Consider the following 21,116-nt stretch of genomic DNA (forward strand, 5'->3'; position numbering starts at 1 on the left):
CTGGGCTACTGTTCTAGCGTGATGCTATTCCCAGGATGGAATAACACCTCTAATGCTGGAGGATCCACCCACTTTCTCCCCACCCCTTGGCAAAAAAATGGCTGGGTTTTTTTAAACCTTCTTCAGCTGAGACACGGTGCAGTTGCTGTTTTTTCTCTCCCCAGGTAAATATGGAGACATTTGCATCCACGAACAGTCTGTAATAGCCAATGATGAGGCAGACAAGATCTTTTGCACTGTTTGATTCCAGCAGCAGAGTCAGCAGCTTTTTTTTGGGGGGGGGGCGGGGAGGCAGGGGGGAGAAAACAGTAAAAAATGTTAGAATAAACAAATATTGTTTATACCACAATCTGCAGGAACATGCTGTAAACGGAAAAGACACTCCCTCTCTCCCATACTGCCATCATTGCAGAGCACTCTGTTTTTGCATGAGGCACAGAGAAACAAGAGAAATTGTTTTTCTCGCTTTTTGTTTATTTGATATGTCTCACTGACGGAGGACCACAGGAAGAATCACTTTTCTTCAGTCATTTTGTATTCTTCCTACAAGCTTTCCCTTCTCACTCTGTTCTAAGCCTTTTGCACTGATGACCACCAGCTAAATGTCAGATTTTGAGAAGAATAGATGGTGTGAATGACTCCCCACCTTGTTCTGTGGCCCCGACACAGCCACAAGCTGGCCATCAGGAAAGCATCGCTTACCTTCAGATCCTGCAGGTAGATTTTCACCATGCTCACTTTTTCAGACTCCTCCGTAAGCTCCACCCTGCTGATGTTTGCAAACTCTGCCAGACTTGTTATGATGTTGAGCTTATTATTGATAATCTGGCTCACCCCGTACTTGGCACCCACCAGCAAGGCAACGTACGATTCTCTGTCCTGTAGCTGTAGGGGGAGAGGTTAAATCTGTAGCCAAAATCTGAGCAGGAACCCATTTACCTGTGCTGGGCAGGGACTCTTCAGCCACCCGATCTTATGTGGTATCTTTTAACACTGGACTCTCTTTACAGCTGGGCTGCAACCAGCTGCAAAGGGAGCCCCTCGTTACTTACAGGTTGTCAGGTCACCTGCTCCTGGCCATTCTCTTCTCTGGCTTGGGGACCGCCAGTTCCCCTGTGCCCTCAAGGCAGGTGGCCCCAGAGATGCACCAGCCATCTAGCAGATCCAAAGAGGTGGTCAGCAGCAGGTTGCTATCAGAAGTGTCACCTGGCAGGCTGCACCAGATGGACCTAGTGAGACCTACTGGATCTAGCTAGAAACTTCAGGAAGGCATTTTTGGTTTTGGAAGAAATATCAACACTTTGTTAGGATCAGACACTTAAAAAAATTAATTAATGCCCACATAATTTGGCAGAAACACTTCAATTTGCACACAACTATAAACCTAGGCATTACTGCAACCCATCAGTAAGGTCCTCCTCTGGTACAGGCTTACTTGCACTGCTCAGCTCTCTGCACAAAACAGCTTGTGGTCCACAGTTCAGTACAGATCCAAGTGGGAACAGAGAAAAAAAAAGCCCAAGAAACCTCTTGTGAAAAGAGCAGTGTTCTCTTTCACAGTAAGGTTTAAGCGTGGCCAGTATCTTTTCAAGAGTTTTTGAAACCTCCCCAGATCTCTTAAGTACTTTATGACATACAAAATGTAGACAGAGCTCATCTGAAGAGCAAGAGCCACAACTTTCAATTGGAAAAAATATGCATAATTATTATAATGTGTAGGCTGATATGTTATTCACTTCAATGGAACTATGCTGAGTTACCCCAGCAGAGTGCCTTACCCATATTTATCATGATGTCCCAGAACAGGGAAAATTGGTGTGACCGGAGCTGGCTGAAACGGCATCACCAGAGCTAATGCTACATTTTCTATGAGCATCAAAGCAAAGACAGGGAAGGAGACTCAGTAAGAGGTTGCTAGTCTCACATCAACAGTCAGTTCAGAAAAATATTTAAACATTTCTGCTTTAGATAAGGTTTGCTTTGGTTAAGACATGATCTACCCACTGGTAAAGAAAAAGGGTTAAAAAAGCTTCTTGTGCCCTATCTTTGCAGTTATTGTCCAAGTACACTGCCATAAGAGATGCATAAAGCAAGGCAATAAGACAGTATGTCAAAACCAAATTACATAAGTAAACAGAACTCGTACCATCAGGGTGGCATTAAAGATCTTCCCATTGTACATCTTCAGGTCTCCCAGTATTTGCAAGTAGCTCAGGCGCACTTGGACTGCTGCGAGCATATGCTTCGTTTTGCAAGAGAAGAAATACTGTTTAGAAACATGACATGAATAAGGTTTGCCAGGTAGCCTGTAGGCCAGAAGATGTTCTTTTCACACAGGACTTAGTATTTGACCAACACATCTAGCTTGCTCTGGATAGGCAATAGATCTGTACAGGACCATCCCACACTACCACATTTGCCATCTGGCAACCCCACAAACAAACCGCAACAGAACACACTATGCAGAGAAATTGGAGTGCATGCACAGCACAGGAAGTTACAAGAGGAAAAGATAGGAGAAAAGCCCCAAGTGGTCCCATAGAGAGGAGACCCATGGAGGAAAGACATTGCCTCTTTGGCCCTGAGAGATGCTGCTGCCATCCTGGGAGGCACCTTGAACCCAGGGGACGCATACTACCTTCTGCCGAGGGTCCAGTAGCACCTGGTTCCGCTTCATGTGGTAGCTGATAGCTTTCTTGATATCCTTCCCTCTCATGTTTCGAAGCAAAGTTGGTGAGATGAAGTTTTCGATTCCCCAGTCCTTCCTGCCAGAAAGATGGGAAGGGATCAAAGGGGGTCCCAGCTGTGCTGTCCGCCAGCAACGCAGGAATGCACAGAAGGGCAGCTGGCCAGAGGCAGAGAAGGGCAAAGGCACCGTGCCAGTTCAGGTGCTGGTGTTACAGGGTGCTGTAACATGTCCAGATGGCTCATGCAACATGACTGCCTCACTCAAATTCACTTCTGTTTGCATCTGCTACTGGGTCAGGAGATAGGTTTGGACGAACACACACTTCCATGCAGAATACATGTTTTTACATGGTTATACAGGAGACAATCTACAAGCTTAGTCAGCATAATGGTCCCAATCTGTCCTTGCCACCCAGAGGATGAAGATTCTGTCTTTAAATTCACTTTACTTTGGTTACAAGATTACTACTTTTTAGCATCTCCAGTTCCCTAGGCCCAAAAATGTGGGCCATCTGTTCTGCTGAAGAGTTTATTCAGCCCAAGCATTAAATATCCAGGAATTAAGAATGCTGCAGTTGCCTGTAGTTGCTTCTAACTCTCCACTAACTGCACAGAGTTGGGTATGCCTGGCTGTACACAAGGAACCAGTGGTGCATGCATGGGCTGGCAGAGCATGAGTGGTGCAGTTACCACACAAATATCTGTTATTTAATGATTGACTCATCACAAGTTCTTAAAGCAGGGTTGTTCTTTAGGGGAGGTGCACTGACATACACCACAACACACCTGCTGCTTGCAAAAGCATTTTTCAGGATTTTTTTTGCATATCCCATTACTTCACAGGACCTATCACTTATACTGAAATTAGATATTTCTGATATAGTTGTGGTGGATTAAGAGATGTAAAGTGCTGGCTGTGCAAAGTACTCTCAACTACTACATGCAAATCTTAGTATACTGGCAGGAGCGGCCTGGGTAACCATAACTATGTGAGAGATTTGCAATTTCATGTCCCTGCTCTAGCTACAGATCAGAACCTCCCTCTGCTTAGGGATGTGCCCAGATGTTATACTGTCCATATCATTCAGGCAGCTCAGCAAGTTAAAGACATGGAGGCTTGTGAAGCCACCTTGCCCTACAATGACTGGCACAACTAGGAGACTGCAGTCTCTTTGATTCAGAGACAGTCTTCTATCCAGACCTAAAGACTGGGCAAACATAGAGCTGATGCCACTTTTAGTTGGCTCCTTATTGTGCCAGGCTTAGTCACAACATAACACAGAAATCTGTGAACTTACTCAATGTATTTCAAGGATACTTTCTGTGGCTGAGCACAAGCATAGATCCTCTCCTGTATGTGCAGAGCAGCCAGGCGTAATGCCACACTGCATTTCATTTCCACAGCAAATCTTTCCTGAAGCACATCACTGCAGCTCTGGAACAAACAGAACTGAGTTAGCATGATGATGGGAGGTCAAGAAGTCATCAGGATAAGACCTCTGATATGACTACTGTGTGTCAAATAAAGGGAGTCACCCAGCTCATTTCAATCTCATTCTGGTAAAAAGCCAAGCATATAAGTTGATTTAAGAATTTAAGGCAAAATGAATCCAAATACTCTGTTCTTAATTGCTCTGCATTTCGTGTTCATGTGATTGAACTGGCCTGAAGTATGCTTTGGTTTAAAGCAGAAATGAGAATTGGGTGAGAAGAGATCCTGAAGCATGGAATGCCTCAATTTCACCTGCAGGTAGAGATATTCGAAGGCTATTGGGTCTTCCTGCAGGAGGTCTAAGGGATCCTTTGGGACAAAGCAAACTCTGAAGAGGCACCGGTAGTCGTGAGATTCTCTTTTTTGGACCACCTGCAACAGACAAACAGATCATGCCACAACTACTGCTGTAGTCCCCCCCTTCATGAATGCATAGTAGGCCTCTGGCTTGTACGAACTCACAGAAATCATCTAAAGCTACTGCCAAGTGGGATCGCTGCAGATTAACCATTGTCCTTAGCAAATACAAGGAGACATTGCTAGCATTTGTAATTTTATCTTTGATTCTTCTTCTGGTTTTCAAGCTACCACAGGGAGAAGGAAAAGTCCTTTGACAGCAAAACTTTGATAAATATCTGTTGATCTCATATACTTGCAGTATTACCAGGACAGAGGCTTCAAGGCAGAGGAAGGGGCAAGCTTCTCTGCTTTTAAGTTCAGTCATAAGATACAGCAGCCCTAAACAGACACCTGGATCATCATCATAATGTCAGTACAATGTTAAGACCCCTGGGTTGTACATTAGCATATTTTATTCTGGGTGAATGCCATACAAGCTTACCAAGTAAAACAAAGCAGAAATTCTCAGGCACATGTGGTCAGTGGTTGGACGGTGTTAGCTACCGAACCTCTCTGCATCACAGTGGATCACCAACAAGTCAACAGCATGGAGATAAGACTCCCAAGTAGGCACATTCTCACAAATTAGATTAATCGAGAATTACTAGCAGAGCAACAGAATTACTAACAGAGCTAACCTCATGTTTGCAGGACACAACTTTTGATTCAGAATTTAATCAAAGTGGCACCTGGCTGGGTTAAGTGGCACCTCTCTGACTACCTAGGGAACTGTAAATATCTGGGTATGCAGCTATTTTAAGATGGTCTCAAATAGTCATCTGTAGATATCAGCTGGCAAAAAGCATGCTCAGGTGCGACTGCTATACACAGTTCAAGCAATAACAGCCCATGGGTATTGCTCTGTGGGCTCTCTAAATGGAGCGAGACACTTCTGAAAGCACCACTTCTCCAGGGGCTCTGATTAATGCAGTGGTAACACATGTGACAGGCAGAGAGAAAAGGACAGCATCTCTGAAGATGGGGCGCAGCTCACTCGCTGTTGTGACACCTGCAGAGCTAAGCTCTCCCTGCACCTCCCTGGCCACAATTCATTGGTGCTGGTGCCCCACCCCAGCACATCTACAGGGGCACGTGAGGGGCTCTTCTCACCTGCTCAATGAGCTCCTCCTCATGCAGCAAGTGGATCTTTGCCACGTTGTACTGCTCCTCTAGAGCAAGGGCAAAGTATGCGATGCTCCGGATGGAGAGCTTCTCCTTCAAGGTGAGAACAATGTCCTGGGAAGGGAAGGCACATAGATGGTCAAACAGAATTTAGACACAGTTGCTGAGCACTGCTAGCACACCGCATGAATGTGGATGATTCTAGCCTGCCGCTGGCAGCTGTGTGGGACAGCACTGAAAGGGCAGTGGCCAGACACAAAATTCTCTGCAGCCAAGAACATGCTTGGTGCTGCAACACAGAATGAACTTTTTACTGCTGTTTCACAGGAAACCAGTGCCTATATGATGCACTGCCTTTCCCTCTTCAGTGACAGCTTCTGAACACATTGACCTAGACAGACCACAGAGAAAACCTGCAAGTTCATCAGAAGTGGAGGTACAGGAGATGGCAACCTCTTTGGGACACCAAGCGCAAGCTCGACAGTTAGCTGCTGTGCTGTCCCAGCTGGACATCTGAGCAATAAAAGAATATGCCAGCCAGGCAGTCACCAGGACGGTGGTCAGAGCCACCCATGTCCACTGATGCCAGCCAGCTGGTACGGAAGGGAGCCAAGGGAACTGCAGGGGAAGCATAGATAAAGGGAGGACAACACATTTCAGTAGATCAGGAGGACAAGGTAGGGAAACTGCAGCTCACTGTGGTAAGAGTGCAGTAAGATGCAAACTTCAAGGTTTAATAGGCATCAAATCCATTTCCTAGAGTTGCATGTCCTGGGCTGCTTCATGCTGAAAGTTTTGGCTTTACAGTTTTTAGTTTGGTGGTGTTGGAACACTTTCTGTCACCCTTGATCCAAATGTTTGCTGTTACCCATTCTAGCTTTCTAGAACTCTATGACACTTTTTGAAGAAACTAGAAAGAACTGGTGAAAAACATTTCTCCCCACCAATAAACAAGAATTTGAGAGCATAACTGTGAAAATCTTACCAAATTTGACTGAAACTGATGTTTCAGTTGTATGGAGAATTCTGTTGGAATACTAAGTGTCATGGAAATAGCTAGGTTTATTTTTGGCAAACAGAAAAAAAAAGCCTTGACAGTACAAATGGAAAGACAACTCCTTTGACTCACTCAACCCTCTTGAAGTAAGCATAAATGTTTGACTCATCTCAGTTTTAAGCAAGGATCTCTCAAACAACAGGAGCTTTTGAAAACAGCTAACTTAGGAGGCTTTTTACCCATTTGAGTGTTTCTGTGAGGATGCTGGTTAAGGGTTGCACTCAACTCCAGCAGGGAAAAATTTGTTCCAGGTCAGAGGTGAGCAACTCAAGTCAAACATGAAGAGCTAGCTAATCCATCTTTTAGAAGTTAATCGCTTGCAGGTGGGCATTCAAATCTCTCTTTACAATTCATCTCCCCTTTCCTTACTACCTCCTTGCTTTATTTCATCATTTTCTTTTTCCCTGATCTGCAAGGCACAAGACTTGCAGAGACTTACTTGCATGAGAGACCACAACAGTTTTGTGAAGTTTGGATGAACTAGACAATAAACTCCTTTTTCAGGAACATTTTCAGTGCATTATAAATAAAATCTCCTTGCTTTTCGCCTTAATATTTTTTCAGCCTGATAACTCCAGAATATCTGTCTGTCATGCATCTTTTCCACAGTAACTGCACTGCTGTAGGACTTCATATATCCTTTAAAGAAATTATGGCCTCCAATCACTGTGCACAGGCAAATCTTATTAACTCCAACATAAATACTGAGCAGCTCTAAAGATAAGGCTAGAAAAACTTAAAAGTTGTAAGGCTACGTCTAAACATGGCAATTATGGGAAGTGCTAGATTAATGGCTCTGGAGAGCAGCACCTTGTATGATGAGAATGATGGCAACTTGTCTATAATGCCTCCAAGCACAAGTGATCCTAGGGAGGTTCTACTGCTTTTCCATCTCAAGGGGTTAATCAGTTTTCATGTCTCCACAGGGAAACGTTTTCACCAGTGCAGAAATGAGGCTGGAACATGGATAGGCACTTTAAGTAACAACTGGCACAATTGCACTTGCTGAGTTCACGTGATATCCAAACCTGGACTCCGCTGTCCAGGTCCCAAGCCAGGAAGTCTTGTTCTCCCTCTCAGGGATGCACGTTGTCACTGCTACATTAAACAACCTCCTCTGTATTCTGCCACATGGTTTCCAAGGAAAGCAACGTTTGTGCAGACAGCTGCTGATCTGCCAGTCCCCCACCAACCTGCCCTCTTGCCCTACTTCAATCACACTTAATGAAGCTGTAGTGGCCTCATCACCAAGTTTCCACAAGTTCTGTGAAAACCAGCTGCTGAGAAGAAAACAGAGATGAACCAAAGCAACACCTCCTCTGCAGGAAGGGCATGGAAAATCCACATGCTCAACATCAGTTGGCAATCCAGTTCCCACTAGCTGGCCAAAACAACCAAGAAGTTGCAAGTTCCACTGCATGCACGTTTGCTACTGGATTGAATTCAGGTGGTGGGAATGAAGACAGACAAACAAGCATCGTTACCTTCACAGTAGTGCTCATCTCAAACCTGAAAGCCTTCGTCTGTCCATTTTCCAAGTACACCTTGAGAACGTTGGGCATACAAAGAAGAGAATTCCCCTGCAGAACAAAAGCAACAGCACTAATCGTTGGACATTAAGCCTCTGGGCAGTAGGCTGCTCTGCCTGACACAGCACATCCTCATATAAATCAAAATTTTTCTCTGCTTCTGCAATCCTCTTCTGCGGCACCAAGCTTTATTCCCTGATTATGCTTCTGGCACAGAAGGGAAAGAGAGCATAACAAATGCCTTTACCATAAACTCCAGCCAGTGGAAGAGTGGCATGTGGCCCAGTTATGCCCACTGTTCAGTTCCCACATGGCACAGGAAGATCTGGCAGGTACTGAAAGCTGAGAGTCATCCTCCCTGCTCTTTACCAGAAAAGCAGTGATGTCTGCTGGAAAAGACACCTTCCCATTACCAAGCACCAGGCAGCACTAACCCCCACACCGACACTTTCCCACTGGCAGCAGCGATGACTTCAAGAGCTACCCAAACCTTCCATGCTACCATGAATAGATCTTGCACACCATGGGAAGGCTGTAGGATTCAGCTAAACATGCAGTGGTACTTTTATTGAGCATTCCCCTAAAATTTGTGACTCTGGGGCTTCCCAAACAGGAGATGATGTCACCAGAGTTTGATGAGATACGTCTCAAATGCATTAGACAAGGCAATGACTCTCATAGCAAAAGCACCTCCACTGGGTGCTCTGAGAAGGGTTTGGGAACTTGGCCTCTGTCCTCTGGGGCTGTCTTGAGCTGCACCTTTCAGCTTTCCACCTTACTCCTTTAGTAGAGCTCACTTGCACCTTCCTTCTTTTCAGCCTTATTCTTCTTGTTGTTCAGTGCTGAGGTTTACTCCTCCACCCTTCGACTTCCCATTCAGCATTTTTTTCTTACATTCTTGGGCCAGCGTGTTCCTCCAATCCTAGAGTTTATCTACTTGTCATGACAGTCTTAAGGTTGAGAATGGCATTTCTAAGATGATCTCCCCTGTTTCATTTGCTGTGCAACACCTTATAAATCTCAGAACCTTGGTCCCTCTTAATATACCCATATACCCTGGAAGTACTACCAGAACAAACACTTCTGAATCTTGTTCCTTGTTCCTCCACTCCCCGTTTTGTGGGGTTCAAGCTGCCTACGGTCATCACTGAGAAAAAAGAGTGAACACTGCCACTATTCCTGAGCCCAGGCTCTAACTCCTTTGTGCTAAGTAGCACAAACACATCACATCTTTGACAGGCTTTGGGTCCTCCATCAATTTCAGAAAAGCAATGTTGGTTTACACCAACTGCACTTTTTCTCTGGTAGCTCCTGCAGGCGCAGGTTATCATATGAATGGGGCCTTGTACAGCCTGCACACAGCAGAACTTTAAATCTATATATAGAAAGTCATATACAAGTTAAGTATCACCACTCTCCTAGTCAGATCCAATGAGCTGGCCAGAACACCCAGATGAGATTTCTCTCCTTTTATGCAGGCTCTAACAGACCACTATGAATTAATTCTGAAAGCTTCTGCTGTGGCTTAAGTAGTTGTACCCCTCCTGTTTTGTCTGGTGCAAGGTTGATTTACTCCATGTTACAGCCAGGCCCACAGCTTCTAATAATACACAGACTGATGCTGACCTGAGGATCCCGAGGGACCTGTCTCTCGCATATCATTCAGTTATATGGAAACCCATAAGAAGTTCACAACAGAAAATGGAGGCTGGATAGCATTGAGGCTTATTAACAATTCATGTTCCCAAACTGGAGTTTCAGGTTTCAACTGCAGAAGGCAGCCTCTGGGTTCCTTCCAGTTGCCACAAAGATCATTTAGCAATGCTCCATTAAGATGACAAGAGTAGTACATTTACTGAAACAGGAGGCTTTGCAGTTTTCCAGGGAGTAATGCCCATTTTGGCTGTCTTAATACATCAATCCGATGAAAGAAGAGCAGCTCTAAAACACTCAAGCAGAGCAGCTACTCTCTATGGTGAATAGTGCTTTTCCAGAAAGAAGTCATAAATATGCAACAAATTTTTTTGCTCTTCCTTTGTGCTAATATTTTACTGCTCAAAACAGGGTCCGTATGCAACTGGTGATAAGGGAAGCTAACACCAGTGGGACCTCAACACCCAAATGAATTTCTCTTACCTTTATGTTCTCATTAAATGAATGGCAAACTATATATTAATTGTGTCCCTCCTCTGCACTCGCAAAGGTATGATTAACCTAGTTTGGCAGAATATTGATAGAGGCTTTGTACGAAGTGCAGAGTGCAGCATCCCCTCCAGGAGTCCGCCTTCAGACCTCTCAAAACCTACCTTGCAATCAGTAAGTGAATGGCATGGATCTGAGACCTTCATGCACTGCAACACCAGTGCCCAGCCTCTGGCTGAAACAGCTCCATGGAAACTCCCAAGCAGATACTAGTGTGAACCTCCAGCTATAAGAAAAAGCAGAGACTGCTGGCATTTTCAAGTCTGGCTGTATCACGCAACCAGCCTTGCCCAAGGCCTCTCAGTCACCTCTGCCTGGGACCACTTCCAGAGCATATCCTCCTCTTCCCTATTCCCTGCCTTGTGAGCTCTGTGGCCTGTGTGTCTCCCCACCACATGAGGTGTCCAGTATCTGGCTTCTGTGTCAGGAAGGGTGGCCCAGCTGCCATAATGCTCAGGCAGGATCCCACGCAGACCTGTCATTAAGATCTGAGGGATGTGAACACAGCCCTCAGTAGAGCAGAGATGAGCCTTTTAGCAGCTCCAGCACATCTGGCAACAACTCAGCAGGAAGGAAAGGATCCCTGGGTCTAGAGAGACTTACTGGCAAACGTGTCAGCAGTCACACCTGACCCTCTCCTGCTCTGGAGAGCAGGCCATAGAAGGAGAAGGAATGCTGATAAGCCTGGAGTCAGGCACAGGTGCCAAAGCATTTGCACTGTGCTTGTCTAATAGGCTGGTGACATCCATGGCACCTCTGGCTGCACCTCTGCCCTGGTGCAGAAGGAAAGAGGAAATGCCTGCCACAGGGAAGGCTCTGCCTGAGCTGGGTCAGGAAAGCTCCCTACCACCAGAGATGGGAAACAAGAGACAGCCTAGAAGAGAAGAAGAAAAGGGCCTAGTGGCTGGTTTATCACCACTGCAAAGTGCAAAGAAGCAAGATTTGGTGAGACCTCAACAACTGAACAGCACTAATGAGTAGCAGACAGGTCGGGGGGATTTTGACCACTGAAATTTTTCATTCCAAAGGGAAAAAGGAAAACTCAACAGAGTTAAAGACTCCCAACTGACCTCAGTCCATCCCAACCACGCTGAGCTTAGTAAGTTACGCAGGAAGAAAAAGGAAACATTTAAGAGCTGTTCGCACTTCAGGGAAGCTACAAGTGTTCTCACTGCTTGTCCTTTTCTGGCAGACCCATATCTACCCAGCTCATTTGTCATCAGTGCTAGAAACCCTGTGATAAATTCGCAGCATTCCTCCATTAAACTGTGATCTTGTTTCACATAAGAACAGATTGGCTCAGCTTACAGACTGTCTATTATGGAGGCAGCTGTGAATGCTCTGTAGAAACCCTCTGCAAGGATATGAAACACAACAAGCTGTCACCCTATCAGCTAGAGAACTTACGTCAAATTTAACAGCTAAGTCACCAGTAGCAAACTCTCTGACCACAATGCTACCGGAACACTGCTGAAGGCCAGGAAGAGATACTCAAGCTGCTTTCGCAGCAAATAACCCTGACATGGACAGTAGGATTCACCCATCATCTTTAGGGCTAGGTTAGTATTGTGCCCAAACTTAAGTCTAGGTTTACTATGGAGAGATCAGCACCTCAGGAGATGACTACTACATCCCACAGCTGTGTAATGCTGGTTTAAAGTTTACCTGATGGTAAAAGGACAAAAGTAGTACATGCAGGTATTTTCCATTAGTCTAAGTCAGTAAATCAAAGATAAAACCCTCTGGAGATGCCAGTGCTTCCCCCCGATCACCAGTGAGCCTAGGAAACAAGTTGGGACCAGATGCCTGGATGCATATCCAGGGCAGACTAGGACAGTGAGGATGCAGCCACTCTGTAGGTCCTAGCCATGCTAACCCAGCCCAGCATCTGTCTGCAGGAGAGACTCATTTCTTCCCAGCATGCAGTGCCCACGGTGCCTGTCTGCAGCCATGCCCCACTGACCTGTGTGTGTCCATTCACCAGCACTTCCTCTGCGAACCGTACTTTCACAGGATTTGTTTTTAGCCTTGCCCTCTTCTCTGCAGTAAGAAACGATGACTTAGGCCCTCCCTGAAAAGATAACAGGACTCGGTTGGCCCCTCAGCCTGTTGCAGTTGCATACAAGAGGCAGAGGCCCACAGTACAGGCAGGGGTGAAATCACAGCCCGTGCTGAAGCTGCTCACACCACGCTGCCCGCACTTACAGGAACAAGTGCTGTTGGGACTCTCTCAGCCTCCAGGTTTGCTACAGGCCTTTTTGACTTACCTGGGGTGTTGCTGCCTTCTCAACCCAAACCCAGCTGTCCAACAAGTGGACACACGTCCAACACATGCTGTACACACTCCTAATTTCACTGCACTTTAACCAGTTACTCTGCTTAGGCATCTCCCCAACTCCTGCAATGAAGCCAGGATCCTGCAGAACAACTGTTAATCTACCACCAGCTGGCTTGTAGTGGGCCTACACAGTACCATAAGCCAACACATGCAGAGTGCCTTGCAGTGATGGACAAACCCCCCTGTCAGTGTATCACAAGAACACAGCTGTGTATGCAGCACTTCCCAGCTCAGCTGGGGTTTCTAGAGCATACTCTCATATTTCAAATGTTTAGCAAAACTGCCAACTTGACTTCATTGCATAACCATGCCTTCACCATGACGGGGTCCTACCAAGCTCACAAGACACCACATGAGCCTAGGAACCACTGAGTTCTCGTGCCCAAATGTCCTGCTCTTGTAGAGCATGATATTCCCTAAGAAGAACAGAGCAGTATCCCTCTATCCTCCTACACAACTTCGAGGTAGAGCAAGTCCTACACTCTTGCCAGAGGCACAGGTGCCTCCCAACCTGCCACATCCCATCTTGCCCCGAGGACATTTGGCAAGGATGGAGGAAGGGAAGCAGGCTGGAGTCTGTGCCCAGGCAGCAAGCCCTCCCAGAGTCTGCCGGGCTGTATGGAGCATCACGCCCCGCAACTGTCCTGAGGAGGGCCAAGGCCTCCCACATCCCTTTTAGTGTGGCCAGAGCAGCCCCGGCAGAGGGTCTGTTATCCGTCGATGGGAGGCGTTACCTCTCAGCTCTAAGCACAGCTGCCTTCAGAGTGGGGCAAGAGCCAACCCCAAACCCAAGATCAGCCTTGGCTGTATTTGGAGGTGTCCTTAAAGTGACCTGCAAAGGAAAAAACAAAAATGGGTTCGTGCCCCATTTGCTTCTCAACGATGCATGAAGGCCTGTGAAGGATGTTCCAAATCCCGTGAAGGGTTTTCCAAATCCTTTTCTCTCTGAAAAGCCATTGCATTTTTCCCCTTTCGGCAGGCATTCAGGTCTTGCATAACTAACTCTCATTTTTGACTTGATCTCCAGAGCCCAATCAAGCACTGGCAAGATTGACAGCCAATGTACTAGGCAAGGGAGATCAGATTAACAAGAAGGAAGCTACTGTTCAGTGGCTTTGCTTAAAGTCTTTCTGGTTACTTTGGCTTTGTGCACATATGTTGAATACCAACACCTGGGAAACTTTGGGCAGGAAAAATATATTTAAGAGATTTTCTCTTTAATGTACCTTTACTGAATGGCCAAGAAACCTCATGACCTTAAGCCTGAGAACTCCAGTAACTCTTCTGAAGGAATCATCATTCTTGTTTCTAAGAATAAATCAAAATTAAAAAAAACCTCCCAACAAATGAAAAACACTCCCAAAGTGCTTTCCAGGGTGGGGGGTGGTGGGGAAATCCCCCTCAGGCCACTTTCATACATCACAAGAAGCCAAAAAGCACACAAACCCAATTTTGTCCTTGCTTTGCAGCTCAGCTTTTACACACGCTGAAATCCAAGTGGATAAACACATCATGCTGGCAGTACATGCCTTCTGGGGAATTTTATGCTACAGGAATGGGCAATCAGCACCAAAGTTTCGTACTAAAACTTCGCTTCTGTTCCCAAAGTATGACCCACACCCAGGTCCCAGCCCTTAACCAGACAGAGCCTGGAGAAAAAGGGATACGTTTTTCCAGCACTCAGAAAGGAAAACTTAAGAGCTTCCAAGGAGCACCTAGGGCAGATGCTGGGCCTGCAGCCTTGGCACCATGTCCGGGGGGGTCCCCATGGCCCAGACAGCCCCAGCACGTGGGGAGCACTCCAGGCTGTTCTTGGCGGGCTGAGGAGACCTGCCTGCATTCCAGTCATCGTGGCCTCCTGGCCCCTGTGGAGCCCGATGGACCCTCACAGCTCCTGATGGAGCCTCCAGCTCTGGGGACCATGGGCTCAAACCACCCAGCGAGCCTCTCCACGTGGCAGGCTCTGCAAGCTGCCCCGGCCCTGCACCCAGGGCAGCTGTGAGGAGTTACCACCGATTCTCCCCAAAAATCTCCTCAAAAGGCCGCGCGTGAAAGCAGAGGACCCTCGCAGCTCCCCTCGTCACTTCAGTCAGGCCCTCACGTCCTGCGTGCCAGCCCAGCCGCCCCAACTTTCCCTTGCGGGCCACACTGCCGGCCACGGCCATCTTGGGGCAGTGGTGCTGGGAGAGCCAAGAGTGCTGAAGAAAGGCCATTTACCGACGTGCAGCGCAGGACGGTTAGGAGGAGCTCGTCACCGGCCTCCCTGTAACAGAGACATGCAGTCAGCCAGGGTCAGCAGCCGCCTGCGCCTTCCTCCCCAGCGTCGCAGCAGGCAGCACCAGCAACGGCCCTTCGGCCCCTCCACCTCCCCTGTGAGGGAAGGGGTCTCAGCCAGGCAGGGCGCAGCCCACCAAGCACCGACGGCAGAAGAAAGCCGGGGAAACCCCGCTCTCCTGGGCTGCTGTGCCCTTCAGCTGCGGGGCGGACTCGTCCCCGTGGGGCAGGCCCCCACTGAGCGCAGCAAGGTCATCCTCCTCTGTTTGGGGGGGGGGGGGCCAGCCCCACGCAGCCATGCACCTTTGCAACCCTTGGTGAGACCCCAGTCCCCGCGCCTCTCCTCTCAGCCCTCTGCCACCTCTCATCCCCGCAGGCCATGCGGGACCACACCTGATGATATCAGCTGCTCGTCTGACAGACATGTCGTCCACCGCTGTGGAGTTTATCAGCAGGAGCTGGTCGCCCGGCTGCAGCTTCCCTTCAGCGGTGCTCCCTGCGGGCAACCGGCACGTTGTTAGTCACGACAGCACCGCGACGGCAGACCTGACACTCACTGCGAGCTGCTCTTCCCACCCAGCACCCCCTTTGCCTCAGCAGCTGCCTCTGGATGGCAAAATAAAAAGGGGCCGAAGGATGTGGGGTGCCGATGCCAGCTGGGCTACCACTGCCTGTGTCCATGGCGCCTCGCCCGGGCCATCCTCCTGCCCCACAAGCTGCTCCTGCACCACAGAAAAATCACTCCTGTGCGTGTCTTCTCCCTCGTCACGGCCCACCACACGGTCCTCGAACAACCGCCTTCCTGGGGTGCAGCAGAAGGGCTCACAGGGTCTCACAAAACCACAGGAGGACTGCGGGCTAGCCTTGCCCTTCACCTGCCTGCAAGCCCGCAGAGGCCTCCGGTTAGCTGCTACGGCACGGCATTCCCTCTCTGAGGGGTCTGCACCCAGTGGGTTACATCCCAGCGGCTGAGAATATACAGCACACAAGCCAGGGCTTGGCACTCCCAGCATGCAGAGCAAGGTGCTGCAGCTGTCCTTGGGAGACGTGGGATGGATTCCCAGCACGGTGAGTCCCCTCTGCAACCCAGGAGAGCACGGAGAAGGTCTCCTTAACCACGCCGTCTGCTGGGAGGACCCCCAACAAGGGAAGAAGATGGTTTCTGAGCTTTGCTTCCCAGGAGAGTAGCAGCCACAGGATCCAAGGGGCTAAGAAGCAGGTGGACCTCTGGTCTGAGAAGGAGGAGCGTGCATGCAGCCCCCAGCTCCACCATAGCCAGCCTGCTGGCCAAGGCACACTACTGAATTTCTCTGCCAGACAGGTTTGCCCATGCACCCACCTAGCACCTGCCACCTGTCCCTCAAGGGAGACCCTGGTGTCAGGTAGCATACATGAAAGGCAAAAACAAAGACAATAATTTGAAATTAAACACGGGGCTTTCAGCCATGGGCTCCCACAGCAAAGGACAGGAATTAAGGGGACAGGTTTCTTTGTGCCTCAGTTTTAATAAAATGTTGATTCTCTCTGATTAGGAAAAAAGAAAAGCTAGGTCACAGAAAACCTCCTTCCCCACTTCTTAGACCCCAAGACTCAGCTAATTTAGCCACGTTTCACATGGGAAGGGGCATAGAGAAAATTTCACTCAAAAGCACTGTAAAAAGACAGAGACCATACTGCAGTGCCTTTATGCCAAACATCCCACAAGCAAGAGCACTTGGACAGGCCGTTCCCTCAGGCAGATGGGGGATGCCACAGCCCACATGGGTGGCCAGAGGCAGAGCCCAGGCCAGCTCTCCAGGCACCCTCTCCACAATACCTACTTGCCCAGCTTGGGCATAGTCTTTCTCTGGCTGTCACACTCACACCAACAGGTAAAAAGCAGGCATGTTTGTGTACCCATTAAAAAAATAAAAGGTAAATAAAAACATGTTCACAGTTTTTTATTCAAAAACCCCACGCCACCTTAAAAACAGAGTTATATCCCCCCCTTTTATAACTGGAAGAGTTGATCTGCTTGACTAAAGCAGAATTTCACCTGGCCTGCATGTAACTACTAGCAGTGATCCTCTCTGCATTACAGGGCTGTAAGCCCAGAGAGCATTTTCAACAACAGATCACCAGGGCCACTGCAGAGTAAGAACTCTAAGATTAGATGAAGTTCTTCCTTTGCAATTCAGATAAAATACCAGAAAGAACTTTGCTTTGAAGCAGCTCTTTGCATCCCTGAAGATCAGCTGTCTCCGAATGCAGGCAAAGGATTAGCAGTGAAGCTGCCATTGGCTTAGATTTCTTCCATGCCATCAGAATCAGGTGGAAGTTCAAGCACTCTGCACGCCACAGGCACACAGGCTTTTGCCCTCTGTATTCAAGGATCATGTGCCAACCAGAGGTACCTGAGGAACTCATAAATACCTGGCAGGAGTTTATCACTAAGGCCATCTGGGACAGTTCAGGCTTCTCACACCTGTGATTGTAGGGAGAAGGAAACAGTGCTTACCTGCAGTGACAGATGCAATTGTAAGAGGAAGGTTTGGACAAATCTCAAAGCCGTAGTGATGGAGGACCAAATCTTTGTATACTGTGACAGTAAGTTTGACACGGCTGGCAGGCTGGCCACTGCCATCACTGGTGCTGTCTGTCACAGACACTCTGCCCCTGTGAGACAAGAAGCTGGTGATTAAGATATAGTCGGAAGATACTTTATCAAAGGGGCATAGAATCACACAGATACACACACTTCCACATTCAGTGGACTGCACCAATACACAGAGAGGTCAGCACTTCCCTGGGTAACCATGGGTGGCTCTGCACTGTGCAGGCAGTAGGGATCCACCAGGCTGCACAGAAAGCTGAAGATATCAGACCAGTGGCACCAGCTGGTTGTAACCACAACTCTTTCAGCCACCCCAGCCCAGCAGTCACACGGGGAGAGAACTCCAGGTGTGCCCCGCAGCAAGCCCTGACCTCCACAGGTCACAGCAACACCTTTATCAAGCAAGGCTGTGAGAGAATTTACAGCTCTCTGCTTCAGCCAGGATCCAATCCAGCTTAATTTTGATTCACAGACCTTAGGAAAGTAAAACAGCTGTGGGCCAGGATCCCTTGTAAATGCAACCCAGTCTTGCACTAAAAAGATGGGCAAATAGCAAGACACAAAGAGAAGTACAACCCCATCTTCAAGAAAAGCACATTTCACATTGAGCAGTATTGTATTTCTGCATATGTGGCTCACAAAACCAGAATGTGTGAAAGGAGGAACATTGGTCCCTGGAAACAAAGGGGGGTGCTTAAAAACAGTTTTTTCTAGGGACCACTGTATGCAAATTTCCTAAGAACAACTGAAACAATGAGTAAGATCTGCAACCTGTGACTGCCTCTGTTTGTTGCCCTCTGTTTGTTGCAAACAAGCTTCTGCTGTCTCTAATCAAAGGTGATGAACAGATATTCCTTTCACAAAAAACATGTTTACCTGGATGCACCATCCCGAGAGCGATGAAGCCATTTTGCTACCATTTGCTCTATTCTACATGCTTTGCGTGTTTGGATTAAGTTAGTCTCCAAATCTTCCATTTACCTGAAAGTGACAGAAATCACAGGAAAACAGAATGATAAAAGATTGGGGAAACCTAGACACTGTTCAGAGTTACCAACACCAATTCACAACTCTTTTGTAATGAAGTGATTCATTGGCACCTTGGGAAGACTATGTGCTTTAACAGAGGATGTTAACATCTGTAATGCTTACTATGATTCTTCCTGCCCATCCAGTCTCCCCTGCCTGGTGCTTTTGGTTAGTCCATGTTGGTGGTCATACTGCATTAACTTCTCATGACAGAGAATAACCCAGTAACCTCTGAATTCCTTTTTCAAGGTTTCTGGATCCAGTGATCTCTTTTCTCAACAAGAGAAAGTTGCCATACCTAGTCATAGCAAAGCTCTTCTCTATTTTAGTCTGGGATCTCTGAATGGTAAGTTTGGTAACACCCGCCTGTACATTGATCCAAACTAGACACAATTCTTCCATTGACCATCATTTCAGGGACAAGTACACAAACTTCAGCCTCAGGCAGAGAGCTGGTGTATTCCCTCCCTGTGACAGATTTCCTCTCGGATTAATGCAACCACATTAATTCTACAGAGAGCAGTAATGAAGGAAGAAACTTGTGGCCAGTGCAAGCTGCAGCACACTGTTGTTTGCACTAGCAGAAGCAGTCTCTAAACCAAGGTCATAAGCTCAAATTTGTCTCTGATAAAACTGTTCCAGTGTACTGATGTCTACTAGTCCTGGAGCTCTACAAACATATGTGGTTCCAGAAATCAGTAAAGTGAGTGGCTCATCCTGGATCTTCCATTTAAAAGCTCTAGTTCAACAATTCAAAAATGGTCACTCACCCAACCTGCTCTGTGTTTACCCTCTGCTGTTGATAGGATGTTTTTAGTCCTACAGAGCTGAAGAACTGCAGTGTTAGAAGGGTTTGGCTCAGACCTGGTTAATTCATTGTGACTTTAATTGCACCTAAAAACGTTCCTTCTTTTGAAGATGCAAAGTCTAGGTCAGCTTCCAGATCCCAAACTGAACCTGCTAGTTCACAATTCCTCTATCAAACCAGATAATTTGCCACTTTAACATTGTACCTTCCAAGATACAGAAAGCCTGTAGCCACATACCATTTTCATTACTCATTGAAACACTGGAAAGAATGGTGGGGTGCAAGTGAACCAAACACAAAATGAAACAGAAAATATGTCTGCATCTACAAGAAGTCATGAAGAATATCAACTCTTTGTTTTTCAGTTGTATTTCAGCAAGGAAACAGAATTATTATATCCACCTTTCACACTGTGTCTTCTGGTCAGCTTGCAAGATTTCTATGTCCCAAGCTCCTCTCTTGTGTCCTCTGCTCAGACAGTAAGTTCTGCACCTCAGGGACATTGTCTGTTACGCTGGGACAGTGCACAGGACAGCAGGCTGCTGGTCCATAGTAGGAGCTCTGCTGTAGCAGAAATATCAGTCAGTTAACTTCAGAATAACAAGATATAAAAGAGATGGTTGGAAGCTGACAGAAATGAGGCACAAAGCATTTTGTCTCAACACAAACTGGACCTCTTCCCCTCAGCGCCCTCCGAACTCACAACACTCCCCCAAACTCATCTTTTCTAACAAGGATGAGAGGACAGGACCAACATTTGCTGATGTGTCTTTCCCTCCCAGGAAGCCATTCTGGCCTTTTTCACTACCTGCCTGTGTAGCAATGGACGAACAAGAGGGCCATAAAATTCGACTCTTCAGGAGTTCTTTCACTGAGCATCCTCTTGGCTGCTCTTTCTTATGCAACACAATTCAGAACTGCTCCTGCAGGCACACTGCTTCTGTGTCTGCCTCTGAGCAGCATCTCTGAACAGAAAATGAGTACCCTTGCAATCAAGTGGTGTTTTCTGAAGGCAACTAGAGCTTGTAGGATGAGAAACCCGCTACCTTTCCAGAGGGTGACTGGGAGGTACCCACAGAACAAGTAGAAGCATAGCAGCTCTGCAGCCTGAAAGACACACATAGGACATGTCAAACCGAAGCCTGAGCAGTCATTGTCTATGCTTAATGTGTTCCTTTTCAGCCTCAGTATTTCACTGCTTCTGACAGTCAGCTCCATAGACACTGTAACACTCATGCAACAGTGTGGCTGCATCCATCTTCTGACTTTATCTCTCTTCTCAGTAGCATAAAGTGCTTTGGCTTTCCTACATCCCTCCAAATGTTCTAGCATTCCCCTCTGAACCACAGGGAAAGTCCTGCTTGCAGCTGGTCCTTCCTCCCAAGAGGCTCTCTGTTTGGATGTCTAGAAGTCACCTGCTTCAGCTACTGCTGCACTGAGATCAATTGTTCTCTGGTGATTTCTCATTACCTCCATGTGCAGCTCCACCCTCTACCCCTGCCCCATATCTTTTACTTTGCAGAAAGGAAGCCTTTCCTTCCTGTGCTTCTGCTGTGCTTCACAGAACAGAATTTCTGGAGAAAGT

The 21,116-nt window shown here is 47.3% G+C and overlaps 1 protein-coding gene across 6 annotated transcripts in view; it reads right to left on the reverse strand.

The window, feature by feature from the left end:
- FRMPD1 (FERM and PDZ domain containing 1) overlaps positions 1 to 21,116 on the reverse strand; it is a 46,238-nt gene that overhangs the window by 7,816 nt on the left and 17,306 nt on the right. For 2 of the 6 annotated variants that reach the window (XM_069776298.1, XM_069776297.1), the window contains exons 2-15: positions 19,934 to 20,095; positions 18,571 to 18,675; positions 17,599 to 17,756; positions 15,495 to 15,597; positions 15,045 to 15,090; positions 12,453 to 12,560; positions 8,243 to 8,338; positions 5,690 to 5,815; positions 4,433 to 4,552; positions 3,987 to 4,123; positions 2,639 to 2,765; positions 2,147 to 2,242; positions 703 to 885; positions 118 to 265 (exon numbers count right to left, since the gene is read on the reverse strand). In XM_069776298.1, the coding sequence (XP_069632399.1) occupies positions 118 to 265; positions 703 to 885; positions 2,147 to 2,242; positions 2,639 to 2,765; positions 3,987 to 4,123; positions 4,433 to 4,552; positions 5,690 to 5,815; positions 8,243 to 8,338; positions 12,453 to 12,560; positions 15,045 to 15,090; positions 15,495 to 15,597; positions 17,599 to 17,756; positions 18,571 to 18,671 (1,549 nt within the window). In that variant the 5' untranslated portion in view covers positions 18,672 to 18,675; positions 19,934 to 20,095. Of the gene's footprint in view, positions 1 to 117; positions 266 to 702; positions 886 to 2,146; positions 2,267 to 2,638; positions 2,766 to 3,986; positions 4,124 to 4,432; positions 4,553 to 5,689; positions 5,816 to 8,242; positions 8,339 to 12,452; positions 12,561 to 15,044; positions 15,091 to 15,494; positions 15,598 to 17,598; positions 17,757 to 18,570; positions 18,676 to 19,933; positions 20,096 to 21,116 lie in introns of all 6 variants that reach the window. The other 4 variants (XM_069776296.1, XM_069776293.1, XM_069776294.1 and 1 more) reach the window with 3 other exon arrangements.

This window comes from Haliaeetus albicilla, chromosome Z (genome assembly GCF_947461875.1).
Source record: "Haliaeetus albicilla chromosome Z, bHalAlb1.1, whole genome shotgun sequence".
Classification (NCBI taxonomy): Eukaryota; Metazoa; Chordata; class Aves; order Accipitriformes; family Accipitridae; genus Haliaeetus; species Haliaeetus albicilla.